Source organism: Protopterus annectens, chromosome 1.part2, assembly GCF_019279795.1.
Source record: "Protopterus annectens isolate FY-2018-M chromosome 1.part2, PAN1.0, whole genome shotgun sequence".
NCBI classification, from domain to species: Eukaryota; Metazoa; Chordata; order Ceratodontiformes; family Protopteridae; genus Protopterus; species Protopterus annectens.
In genome coordinates, this window is record NC_056727.1 from 184,848,543 (window position 1) to 184,861,864 (window position 13,322).

The window sequence follows — 13,322 nt, forward strand, 5'->3', positions numbered from 1 at the left end:
CAGCTTCAAACTTCATTCATTTGTCACTGAAGTGTTTGCCAGTGTAAGATTAAATGTTAATTACATTGTACCATTTGCACGTCAGTCAGCAGACATTTCATGATTGTTTGCACCTATAGACTGCTCATCTCCAAATAAAAAACAGTTGTTCGTGAAAAAAATGCCTTTCATATTTTATCTTATTATTCATGACTGTTTGCTTAAAATGTCTGTGGCTTAAACCAAAGACAGTAATTTAGATATCAACCTGTATAAAATGAGAAATTGTTTTCATTCTGCATATAATGCGATCAATCAATTTTGCATCCCCCACCCCAGCAGCTGAAATCACAATGTATTAACTTTTTTCTGTCCAGCCTTTCTTGTCTTGTTACAGTGTAAAGCCTAGATATTTAACAACTAAGAAAAAGTACTTTCTTGCTTTAATATATTTAACATATAAAGGAGTTGCTGACAAGACTCCTCCCTGGACTACATGAAAAGAGACATGGAAGAGCTTTTGGATCATGTGGCCCAGGCAGGTATGACCCTAGCCATGAGTAGCATCCTGCCTTCGCCCAGAATGATACCACAATATAAGGACAAAATGATTGACTTCAACAATTGGCTTAGCTTCTGGTGTCATTCAAAGGGGATCCAGTATCTGTCTGCCTGGGATGACATGATCGACAGACCACGATGCTTTGCCAGAGATGGTCTGCACCTGTTGCCCGTGGGATTCAGATTACTGGAAAAGGCTCTTGCCACTCCTATAGTGCCTTTTTTAGGCAAAGTTCAAAGGACAAAACCACCACCATAACAGGTACAAGCATGCAAAATCTGAAGGTAATGCTACTCAATGCTAGAAGTCTAAACCCCAAAATGCATTCTCTCGAGGCATTCCTAAAAATGGAGAACATTGATATCTGTGCAGTAACTGAGACCTGGTTTAAGGCTCCAGAGAGCACCCCTGCAATACCAGGCTACAACTTTTACCACACTTTTCGGCCACCAAACCAGAATCGAAACACTAAAGGTGGAGGAGTATCCATATTCACCAAGGATATTCGCACCACCAGGTTAGTTGCCCAACACAATGCATCTGAAATTTTCCAGGTGCAGCTAACACTAGGTAAGACTGCAGTCCAAATTGTAGCTTGCTACAGATCCCCCACCATGCCCTAAGATTTCTCACTACACCTTTATAAACATACTGGAAAATATTAATATACAACCAAACACCCTAATACTGGGTGATTTCAACTACCCTGCCATTAACTGGGAAAACTACTCATGTACCAACACCTTTGCCCAACGGTTCTTGGAATTCATAAATTCCAATGCCCTGGATTAGCTAATCCATAGTCCCACCAGGGGCTTCAATATCCTAGACCTGGTTATTACCAACATGGGAAATCGATGCTCCACACCTGTGGTCACGCCCTCGTTGGTCAGATCAAACCATAAGCTAATCACCCTTAACATCCACATCCCACCCCCACCCCCCAGTAAGGAAGCCTCCATAAAAAACTTCTCCAAAGCCAACTTCATCCTACTCAAGTCAGAAGTTACAAACTTCATGACACCCATGCAGACGGGAACTGAAAGTTCGACTGCTGAGTCCTACACTAAGGCACTGTACGAGCACATCCACTCATGCATGAATCGTGCCATTCCAAATAGAACCAAGATGCTCTCCTCCAAAAAAAGGAAGCAAATCTGGTGGTCCCCTGCCATAAACAAACTTTACAACAAAAGGAAGAAACTGTTGCAGAAAAGAGGAAAATCCCAGGATGCAAATAAACTCCCTTACCAGCCTCAGTAAGAAGCTGAGATCCCTCATAAAATCCACCAAAGCTAGTTACGAAAATAAAATTGCCAAAGATTCCAAAGACAGCCATAAGGCATTCTATAACTATGTCAAGAATCTAAATGGCAATGCTCAGATCTGCTCTGAGCTACAACAGAATTGCATTAAATATACTGATCCCAAGGATATTGCCAATATCCTGGCAGATCGATTTAGTGTCAACTTCACCCCCTAAATGGCCCATCTCAATACCGGAAGATTGCCAAATTCCAGTCATAACGGTCACACAGATAAAAAACGCACTCTCCAAAGCTAAGGATACAGCATCCATGGGACCAGATGACATCCTGGGCTGTGTACTACATGAACTATGAAATGAACTGGCACCTCACCTAAGTGTCATGTTTAATCATATCCTCACCTCAGGCTTCTTGCCCACTGAGTGGCGCATAACTACAGTTATCTCACTTCACAAGGGGGGGATGCACCTTGGATCCTGGGAACTACCGCCCCATCAGTCTGACGAGCCTGATCTGCAAGGCCATGCAACGAATTATCATGGAACTTATAAACAAAGACATTGGCAAACTTAAAACACTGGACCCCACCCAGTTTGGGTTCGTGAAGGGCCGATCTTGTCTCCTGAACCTGATTGACTTCTTCGAATCAGTCTCCAGAGCTGAGGACGAAGGTAAGGCAGTCCACACAGCCTATCTGGACCTCGGCAAAGCCTTTGAATCCACCCCCCACTCTGGAATCATAGATAAACTTTACTAAGCTTGGCATTAATCCCTACGTCACTCGATGGGTTGCCAACTGGCTTACTGACCGAACCCACACTGTAAAAGTAGCTGACTCCAAATCCAGCTCCAGACAAGTGACAAGTGGAGTACCTCAGGGTTCAGTCCTGGGACCTCTCTTGTTTGGCATCTACTTCTCTGAAGTACAGCCCAACACTAAGGGACTGTGGTTAACAAAGTTCGCAGATGACTGCAAACTGGGAGCCATTATTGAATCCTCAAATGATGTCGATACTCTACAAAAGGGCCTTACAGAAACAGATGCTTGGTGCCAGAGCCATGGGCTCAAGCTCAATGCCAATAAATGTATAGTTATCCCCTTTGGGAAAAAACATGTACCTGTGAATTACCACATAGGTGGCAGTACACTAAACACCGAAAGTGTGATAAGAGACTTAGGGACACAGGTGGACAGTGGTCTCACCTTCAATAACCACATCGCCACCACAGTCAGGAAATCCTTCTATGTGGCACACTTCATCACTAAGGGCTTTTTATCCAGTAAAAATGAGGTCATTGTCCCACTGTACTCATTCATTATTAGACCCATTATAGAATACAACACCCCATTTGGTATGTACCTCTCAAGACATCTGCAACAACTGGAAAGGCCACAGAAATCCCTCACTAAAAGAATCACAGGCCTAAAGCAGATGCCCTATGCTGACCGCCTTAAAAAAACTCCAGCTATACTCTGTCGCATATCGTCTACTCCGAGGCGATCTCTGCTTAACATACAAGGCCATGTCAAACCCAGAGCTATTGGACATGCTACACTTAAAGAAATTACAATCCCTCAGAGCCACATGCTCCAGGGATCTAAACCTTGTCATCACAATAAACAAAACATGCTGGAGGGATAGGTTCCTGACCCAGAGACTCCACAGACTCTGGAATAGACTTACCCATACATGTCAAGCAGAGCATCTCTTTGGCCCTCTTCAGAAGGAACCTTGATTGGATGGGAGAAAAGTAATTCACCCCAGGGATCACGTCAGTCGCCCTGCTAGACAGGGGTCCAGGGAAGTAAATAGTGTGGGAAGAAATAGCCAGGGAATTGTTATGGCTAGGCTTCTATAAGCCCTAGGGCCGATAGCCTAGTACCAACCTATGAACCCCACCTCAAATTTAAAATATTCCTGAATGTACACTATGCAAAACATATTTATAATATAACATTCAATTTACATAATGATTTTTATACAAATATTAATAACAACAAAATTATTTTATTTACAGATACTTCTGTCTCTTTGGTGGTGGTCTAAACATTTCTATGGTTAAAGTCCATGGTACTCCTGATCCTTTTTGTTAGCTTCTTTGCTTTTTCTCTCATGCAAACATTTTCCTTTGGAACAATGTAAACAGTTTCACTAGCAAAGTCTGTCTATGGGCTTTATTATTGTCAGAAGATTGAGAAGCAAAATCCTTGAGAAGCAGAATCCCCCTTCTGTTTGCTGGCTCATCCTTTGTTGGCTAAACTTTTCTGTTTCCTCCATAGCCTGTTCTGTATCCAAAAATGCCTTTGATCCTCTGGAAAAAAATATTTTGAAGAAAGCAGGCTACAGCTTCTTGAATCTCTAACCTGCTTCTTGACATTCACTGATTGTTGGGGAACATTTTCTTCTCCTTCTGTACAGTAAATAATAATTTTACACAAACACTCTGCAGCTCTCAATTTTAATACTTTTCTCTTGTGCCACAATTTTGTTAAGAGCGACTCTTACTGTTGGTATGATTGCATCATTACTAATATAGGTCTTGGCTGCTTTCTAATGACTATATTTGGAGCATACACTTAATGTACCATCTCTGTTAACAAATCCTGTTGTGGAGCAGCAGTCCATTTGCTTATTTATACTTTCATTCAGTTTATGCAGTGTGTTCTTTCAGTGTTCAGTGATACAGGAGGATATGTCAGTCTTTTTTGTATGCTTAATCATCTAACTCTACTATTTTAAACACTTCTTCTTGAGAGGCCTCATGCACAACCAGAATCTTCTTCATTTTAGCCTCTGCTTGTTGCTTTTATATCACTTCATCTGAATAGCTAGTTAATGCTTCTGTTTTTCCAGCCTTTATATTTTTATTCATTGTTTCTTTTATTTCAAACACCTCAAGTGCACTTGATTTTTTCCCTCCAAATTTCTGAAAGCTGTCTCATGTACCAAAGCTGAAACTTGAACTACTTTTTGCTGACCAACAGCAAGATTCTTCCTATCCACAGTTTTTCCTTCTCTGTTTCTGGCTGATTTTTCTTACTTTCTCCAATTTTTTTCTGTCATTGAGGTAATGTAATTACTAGCCAGTAATCATATTTTTATCCAGACTAATAGCTTTTATTGGCTTTTGTATTCACAGTTTTGATTTTCACACTGGGAGAGCTCCAGTCACCCTGTTAGTCAATGTACAGCCATCTTGAAAGCTTGTGTTTGTTGAAATTGCTTTAGTATTCTTAAGAGTGCCTTACTCATTGCACCACAGAAGTATGCTTTGCCTTCTTGTAGGTACTAGACAATTTTAGGAATGACATGGATGTCTTCAGAAGAAACATCTCTTCATCCCTTGGTCAAAGTGATCTTGGAAAAAAAGCACAAGAGGCTGCTGTCAGAAAGTCTCCTCTTAGGTGTCTTCTTGATCTTTACAACAAGAGATTGTTGGTTCTTGCCTTTCCAGTTGCTTCCCTAGGCCTTACCAACTCTGAAAGATGGCTGCTTTGGCTGGTGTCTGCTGTTTCTTGCAATTATTTTTATATACTGGAAAAACTGGACAAAAACCTTAAATGTTAAAGCAACAGATAATGTATTTCTGTGAACAAAGACAATAGTAGTTCTGAAATTGAACACCTCTGGTCATTTTTTTCCTGTTTATGAATTCAATTTTGGAGTAAGTATTTTGTGAAGTTTATATGTTTCTCTTGATATAGTTTTCATTGACTGTTTCAGCCTTATGTCTTGTAGTTATGTGTTATTACTGTTGGCAGTTTTATTATGGATCTCTTCATATTTCACTTATCTTATGCCTATGAAGGCAAGTCAATAAATTGTTAAAGATAAAAATCCTTACCAGAAAAATAGACAGTTAACTGTGCAAATTATTCCACCCTCTCCCCCCACCCCACAAGTCCCTCTTTTGTTTATATGTAGATTGCTGATGGCTTGAACTATGTTTACAACATAAGCTAGGGACCCAATTCAGAAAAATTACAGTGAAGTGTACACCTCACAGTAACCATTTCTGATTCAGAGGCAGCCCTATCACTGTTCTGCAACACTGGGATGTACACTACTGCAGTGGCCTATCTCCGTGGCCATGCTAAATGCTAATGAGGCAGTTTGGGGGAGAGAGGCATAGGCTCAATAACCATGTGCTGTCCCCTGGAACTGACTGAGATAAGGCAGTTACATAGTGCTTGGCTGTGTGAAGTAACATGGCCACGCCTGGCAGCTCATGGTAAGGAACTCGGCCTTTTGGCAGTGTTCATCCATTGCAGTAGAGGTAAATGCTGGAGAGTCTAGTATTCAGAAAATGTTGGGGTTTGTGTCTGTGTTTGTGTATATGTGAAGGAATGCATATGTGAGTGTCTGTGTGAGTGCATGTCTGCCTGGGAGGTAGCAAAGGGGGGATGGTAAAGTGTGTATATGTGTGTATATGGGTGAGAGGATGTGTGTGTGATTGAATGCCATCAGTTGTGGAGAAGCCTGTATGTATATATATGTACGTACGTATGTATGTATGTATGTATGTATGTATGGAGTGAATGTGAGTGGTTGGGGATGAGTAGAAGTTCCAGATCCATCACTGTGTACAATGCCCACTTTGACATGTACCTAACCAGGCACTTGCAACAGTTGGAATGCCCTTAAGAAGCAGAACTTAAATTAACTGTAATATTTGACTGAAAATGATTGGGTAGATTGTAAGTGATGTATAATGTTTGCAACTAGGAGTGTGTCAGCATGGTTTGTGATGTAATATGCTTGCAACAAGGATTGTGTTGGTGTGGTTTGTATGGAATGCCCTCAAACGTTCCATACCAGGAGAATCCAGGGTATGAATACCCTGTGCTCAATCTCCTACAGATTACTGAGAGACAGTCTATGCCTAGCATACATGGCATCCTCAGATCCAGCTCTCATGAATCTTTTGGACATCCGCAAGACAAACAGCACCATAAACACTAAATCCCAGGTTGTGAACATTGTCTTGTATGGCAGTAGAACCTACTGTAGGGACCGATTTGTCTCTCAAAGGATCCCCGCACTGTGGAATACCCTCCCATCTACAGAGTTCATCCCTGACTCTGTTCAAAAGAAACCTTGTTCATTGGATGGGAAATCTGAAATTCACCCCAGGTCTGGCCCTTTCGTCTCTGATGGATAGAGGTCAACTATAAATAAATTAACTGCAAACTGTCATATCCCCACCCGCATAACCCTTAGCTACCTCATTACTAGTATACCTTGCCATGTAGGCATCCAAGGAGTTCTGAGACAAAACTGTATTCGGTTGCATGGCTAGGCTTGTAAAGAATCTGGTGGTCAATAGGGTAGTGTAAACCTGTGAACCTATGTTTAGTGATAAAATGGATGTCTGTACTTGTCTCCTTAGCAGTATGGTGGTGTGAAGTTTGCACAGTAAGTTTTCTGCTTGTACATTCACTCTTGATCTTTGACAAAGTCTGCTTGCATTTTTTGACCCGAAGTTCTGCATAATATTCAGTCATTTAAGTACCCGTCGTCAGTTTTTTGCATTTTTACTCTTGCTTGTTGTTGTTACACATTCATACTTTTGCTTAGTTATTCATTGTGTATATTTCACTAACCTAGAAGATCGATGAAATGTGTCCTTCTGGGACAGTCCCCTTCCTAGTCAAGTATTGAAATGCATTTTTTGCACGTTTTCGATAGTGATTTAATGTGCATATCTCAGTGTAATGACATGCTACAGAAGCATCTGTCAAAGGTCTGTGGATAGCAGTATTCGCACATCTGTATTTTTGTAAGTATGTTTGCATTCCTACGCATGTATTCCCCTCCTTTGCAGCATATTAATTTTTGTACAGTTCTACTTTCTGCTGTTTCCATATTTCTCGTCTTCCAAGCTGAGGTGATGGTACCTGCCTTTCCTCATTCTAGTTTGGTTTGCTGATGTTGAGGATGTTCTCATTCATTAAGACAAAATGTGTCTGATATATAGAGGTGTAGATTTACTTTATCATTTAGAAACACCCTTAATCTTTATCCATTTGTTGATTTTGCCATGTGGCGGTAAGCAAGTAGTACTTGAACTGTAATGTGCAGGGTAGTGTTTAATTTTTCATGAAATTCTGATCTGGTTTAGGTGTCTGGAGAAGTGACCTAAGCCTATATATTGTATACCACATTTGGTTAAGTACTCTTTTTACACAGTAAAAATCCATTACATATAAATGTTCTGAATACACAGAAAGCTGAAAAATAGCATGGCAAACATATGTATTTTTATTGCAACTTTGATCTTCACCCTTAAACCACACCTTTGTAGTTATTTTTTTTTTTTTACCTCCAATGTCAAACAGCAATGAAAAAGTCATACAAATATATGTGTATTCTTTGGTTTGGTGTTCCATGCACTGACACTGGCATTTCCAGTTGTTCCTATAAAAGCATAGTCTAAATATTCCAGAATTCGGTCTGTCAAGATGTTAATTAATTTTGGAGAGATAGATGACCTTGTAAATTGACCAGACTTTCTTACCTTTTGTGTTATTTTCATGCTGGCATAGAGATCCCACTAGAGTTATGGATGTGAAGTAACTGTTATTGTGGAATCACACCGATGGAGCTTGATATGTACACTGTTTATTTAATCACAGTACCTTATTTATTTATGTATTTATTTTGTGTGCATTTGTTAACTTTTCAGGGGCATTTTGAGAGGACTCTCTGATTAAGTGACATTCTCAGAGATGCACAGTCTGCAAGTGGAAATTGAGGGAACTAAACCCAGGACTGTACAATGAAGCTTGATTAGTAGCTCATAGCCTTAACCTGCTGAACTAAACTGCCCCTTTAGAGCCTATGCTATACCAGCTTCATACAGAAATGCAAGACTGGTTCATACATACCATATTTTCAGAAACATCTTTTTTTTTTAAAAACATAGTTAACAAACATATATATGTATATATATATATATATATATATATATATATATATATATATATATATATATATATATATTTGTGTGTATGTGTGTGTGCATAGATATATATATTTGTGTGTGTGTATACATACACACACACACACACACACACACACACACACACACACACACACACACACACACACACACACACACACACACACACAGGTCTACTTTGTTTGATAGAAAACACATTTCACTGAAACTCATTTTGTCAAAGCCTCATTTAGCTGAAAATGAATTGCCTGAGCACAATTCACTGAAAGCTCACTTCACTGAACACTCATTTGACTGAAACTCATTTTGTCTAAAAATGTATATGCCCTGTTCCCCACTGTAGTGCGATCCTGGAGTTAGATATTTAGTAAGGGTGTTTGTGTGTGTGTGTGTGTGTGTGTGTGTGTGTGTGTGTGTGTGTATTATCTTCTGGAAAGAGTTATTCATCTGACTTGTAAGTATCCCTGTCTATGGTTTACAACATTTAAAAGAGGTGGGGGCTATGCCCCCCATACCCCCCAATGTGGGGGGGCTGTGTCCCCCTTACTATATATACTAACTTCAGGATCGCACTACAGTAGGGAACAGGGCATATACCTTTTTAGACAAAATGAGTTTCAGTCAAATGACTTTTCACTGAAGTGAGCTTTCAGTGAATTGTGCTCAGGCAAATCACTTTTAGCAAAATGAGGCTTCGACAAAATGAGTTTCAGTGAAATGTGTTTTCTATCAAACAAAGTAGACACACACACAGACACGCACACAGACACACACACACACACACACACACACACACACACACACACACACACACACACACACACACACACACACACACACGTGTGTGTATTTGTTAGTGTGCATGCCCAGAATATTTTAGACTGAGTATATTAAGGAGACTGTTGTACAGAGTCTTGTCTTTTTAGAAAATGAAATGAGTCAGTAAGAGTGTGCATATGTGTGTGCTCTGAAGCTGCAAAAATGTTTATTTCTAATGTTGTTTCTCTAAGTATATTGTTTGGTCTTTTAAATTATTTTGCTTGATTTTAGAGTGCTTTGGTTGAATTTGCATGCATCAGACTGTGTTTACATTGTTAACTATGAAGACATGTCTGCTGAGGGTGCACACATTAGTTTTAAAGATTCAAGCTTTCCCCATGTAATATTGCAAATAGGGCTGCAAAGCTTACATATATTACTATTTTGTCATGTCCTGACAATGAGATTTCACTGGGGGTTGCAAGTGAAAACAGAAAAGCCCTTAACCTTTCATCTTCCTTTTTTCTGATTTTCTGGTAAATTTAGTTTCCTTCAGCCTGGCATTTGCTTCACTAGGCCATCTTCCTTCAAGTGCCATTCTGATTGATGTGTAATCTTTGATATCTTCCATTAGCCTCCAGGACCACTAAGTTCAAGGCCCTCTTGGAACCTGAGGAGTCCTGCCGAGGAACTGAAGGCCTTCAGAGTCCTTGGGGTGATTGACAAGGTAATTCTTCAATGTCTCTTTTAGAGTTCAGTCATAAATCGACCCCATGCTGCCCTACTGTCTTTGAAGCTGCAGATCTTAAGAATATGAAACAAAAGGGAAAAATGACTGAGATGCTTCTGTGCTGTAAAATGACAAAAGCAGAAGAAAAGAACCTTTTATTGAAGCAAATCATGTAAGGTCACACAAAGTAAATATGTGTAAAAAGGTTAAATCATAAGGTTGGTAACTGAATAAGAAAAGAATTAGCTGAAATGATCAGATACAGTTGCATTGCATTTAAAATGTATATATCATTCTGTGCTGTGCAGTTACAGTTGGGCAGCTTTTCAATAAAAGTTTTCCTTTGTGTCATGTGGTAGATTAATTAACCTAACCTATACTTGTTCATGTGGAAAGTCGGTGTAAGATAGCCATTTCATTTGCATAGCAGGCTTCATAACCTGTCATTCCAGAAGTTGGATTCCGTTTCTGGTCAAATCAGTATTTGAATTAAATTGATTAATTAATGTAACTTGTATTTCTTGATGAAGAGGTGTAGTAAAACAAAGTAAGTAGTATGATGAGTTAAAAAGCAGTGTGTTGCCTTGTTTTTTTTAGAATGATTCAGATTTTGAATTTATTGCTGACTCTTTATTTGCAGAGACTGTTTATGATGACTTACTTGGAATTTTGTGATGTAGCTTGAAGATGTTTGGAAGTGCATCAGCTGGTCGATTTTTAGTGTTGTTTTAATTCACATAACTGCCACCCTGAATCTCCTGTTTCAGAAACTCAGCTACCTAGTTTTACTCAAGTGTTATTTGCTTTTTTTACATCACTTCAGGGTACCTCAGACTTATCATAATAGTTTCCTTGTGTATCCCTACATCCAATTGTTAGCAACAGAACTGAATGTGTGTGTGTGTGTGTGTGTGTATATATATATATATATATATATATATATATATATATATATATATTTTTTTTTTTTTTCCAAAGCACGAGTTTAACATAGGGTCTGCTGGATGTAAATGTGTTACTTATTGGCAAATTGAATTGATACTTCCTTATTGTAATAATGAAATGTCTGGAATTGTCCAACAAATGGTTTTTACTTGTTTACCTCTTGAAATGGTTCCTAACTAGTGCAATATTCTCATAGCTTTGTAGCAGTTTAGATTGTGAGCCTCTGTATTCTTTTGGCAGGTTTTAATTTTACCTACATGGGAGACCCATCTGTTTGATATTTGGAATACTCACCATTTAAGTCCTTTGTTCGCTTCTACCATATGTAGCATGCAGATTTCCTCCTACAATCATCGCAGGACAATGCCTGTATTTGATGGCAAATGAAATTCTGTGGGTAATCCTTCCATACCGGCAGAGATCATATACCGTTTGCAAGGTATTGAAACATGACCATCAACAGCTTGTCATGTCTAACTTGAAACTTAATATAATGCCACCAAGTGCTCATGCAGTTGTACCACTTACAGAGTTTCAAACATTTTGTACTCTTCCTTCTCTTAGGTTCATAGGTAGGTACTAGGCTATCTGCCCCAGGGCATTTACAAGCCTAGCCAGAATGTGTTGGCTTTCACCTCCCTTATAGTCTAGTTTCCTGAGCCTCTGTCCAGCAGGGCCATAGAAGTGATCCTGGGAGTAAATTTACGATTTTCCATCCATTCATCAAGATTTTTCTTGAAGAGGGTCAGCGAGGGGCTCTGCCTAACATGGACTGGGATTCTATTCCAGAGCAAAGGAAGCCTTTGGGATATGAATCTATCCCTCTAGCATGTCCTGTTTATTGTTGTGCTAAGGTTTAGATCCCTGGAGCTTGTAGCTCTGATGGATTTGGTTTTCTTGATGTGGAGCATGTCCAACAATTCTGGGTTAGACATGGCCTTGTATGTCAGGCAGAGATCGCCTCAGAGTAGGCGGTAGGCAACTGAGTAGAGCTGGAATTTCTTTAGTCGAGCTGCATAGGGCATCTGTTTGAAGCCCACGATCCTCTTGGTGAGGTATTTTTGAGGTCTCTCCAGCTTTTGCAGGTGTCGGGTAAGGTACATCCCAAATGGGGGATTGTACTCAATTATGGGCCTGATGAATGATGAGTAGAGGGGCACAATGACCTCTCTTGATCTAGATGTGAACCCTTTTGTGATTAGGTGAGCTATATAGAAGGTTTTTCTAACCACTTTGGCAATGTGATTATCAAAGGTGAGGTTGCTATCTACTTGGGTCCCCAGATCTCTAGTTACTTCTTCCGTACTTAGTGAATTACCTCCTATGTGGTAGTTTGTGGGCACTTTGTTTTTCCCAAAGGGGATGACTATGCACTTTTTGGCATTTAGCTTGAAGCCATGGTTCTGACACCAGGTATCCGTCTCCGTAAGGCCCTTCTGGAGGATGCTTATGTCATCCAGTGAGTTGATTATGGCTACCAGTTTGCAATCATCTGCGAACTTGGTAAGCCATAGTCCTCCCGTGTTTGCCTGTACCTCAGAGAAGTATATACCGAACAAGAGGGGTCCCAGGACTGAGCCCTGTGGGATGCCACTTGTAACCGGTTTAGAGTCGGACATAGCCCACCCGTGACTCTGACCATGTGAGTTCTATCCCTGAGCCAGTTTGCAACCCATCTTGTGACATATGGGTTAATATTTAAGCTGGTAAGCTTGTTTGTGATGCCAGAGTGGGGTATTGTGTCGAAGGCCTTTGCGAGGTCCAGGTAGGCTGTGTGGACTACCTTTCCCTCATCTATGGCTTTGGTTACTATTTCGAAGAAGTCAGCTAGATTTAAGAGACAAGATCTGCCTTTAACAAAGCCGAACTGGGTAGGATCCAGTGTTTGGAGGTTCCCAATGTCTTTGTTTATGAGATCCATGATGATGCACTCTATAGCCTTGCAGACCAGGCTAGTCAGGCTTATAGGGCGATAGTTCCCTGGATCCGTTGTGGTGTCACCTTTGTGGAGTGGGATCACTGTTGCTGTATGCCATTCTTCGGGTACATAACCTGAGGTAAGGCTGAGTTGAACAGTGAATTTATGTGAGGGTTTAGTTAGTTATGGAGCTCGTGT

The 13,322-nt window shown here is 40.1% G+C and overlaps 1 protein-coding gene across 3 annotated transcripts in view; it reads left to right on the top strand.

Annotated features, from left to right (window-relative positions):
* The window catches only part of RPS6KC1 (ribosomal protein S6 kinase C1), a 1,896,815-nt gene that overhangs the window by 1,233,508 nt on the left and 649,985 nt on the right, over positions 1-13,322 (top strand). For 2 of the 3 annotated variants that reach the window (XM_044055506.1, XM_044055507.1), the window contains one exon: positions 10,166-10,258. The exons of the other annotated variant lie outside the window; for it this stretch is intronic. In XM_044055506.1, coding sequence (XP_043911441.1) covers positions 10,166-10,258 — 93 coding nt within the window. The remainder of the gene's footprint in view (positions 1-10,165; positions 10,259-13,322) is intronic. 3 annotated transcript variants of the gene reach the window in all.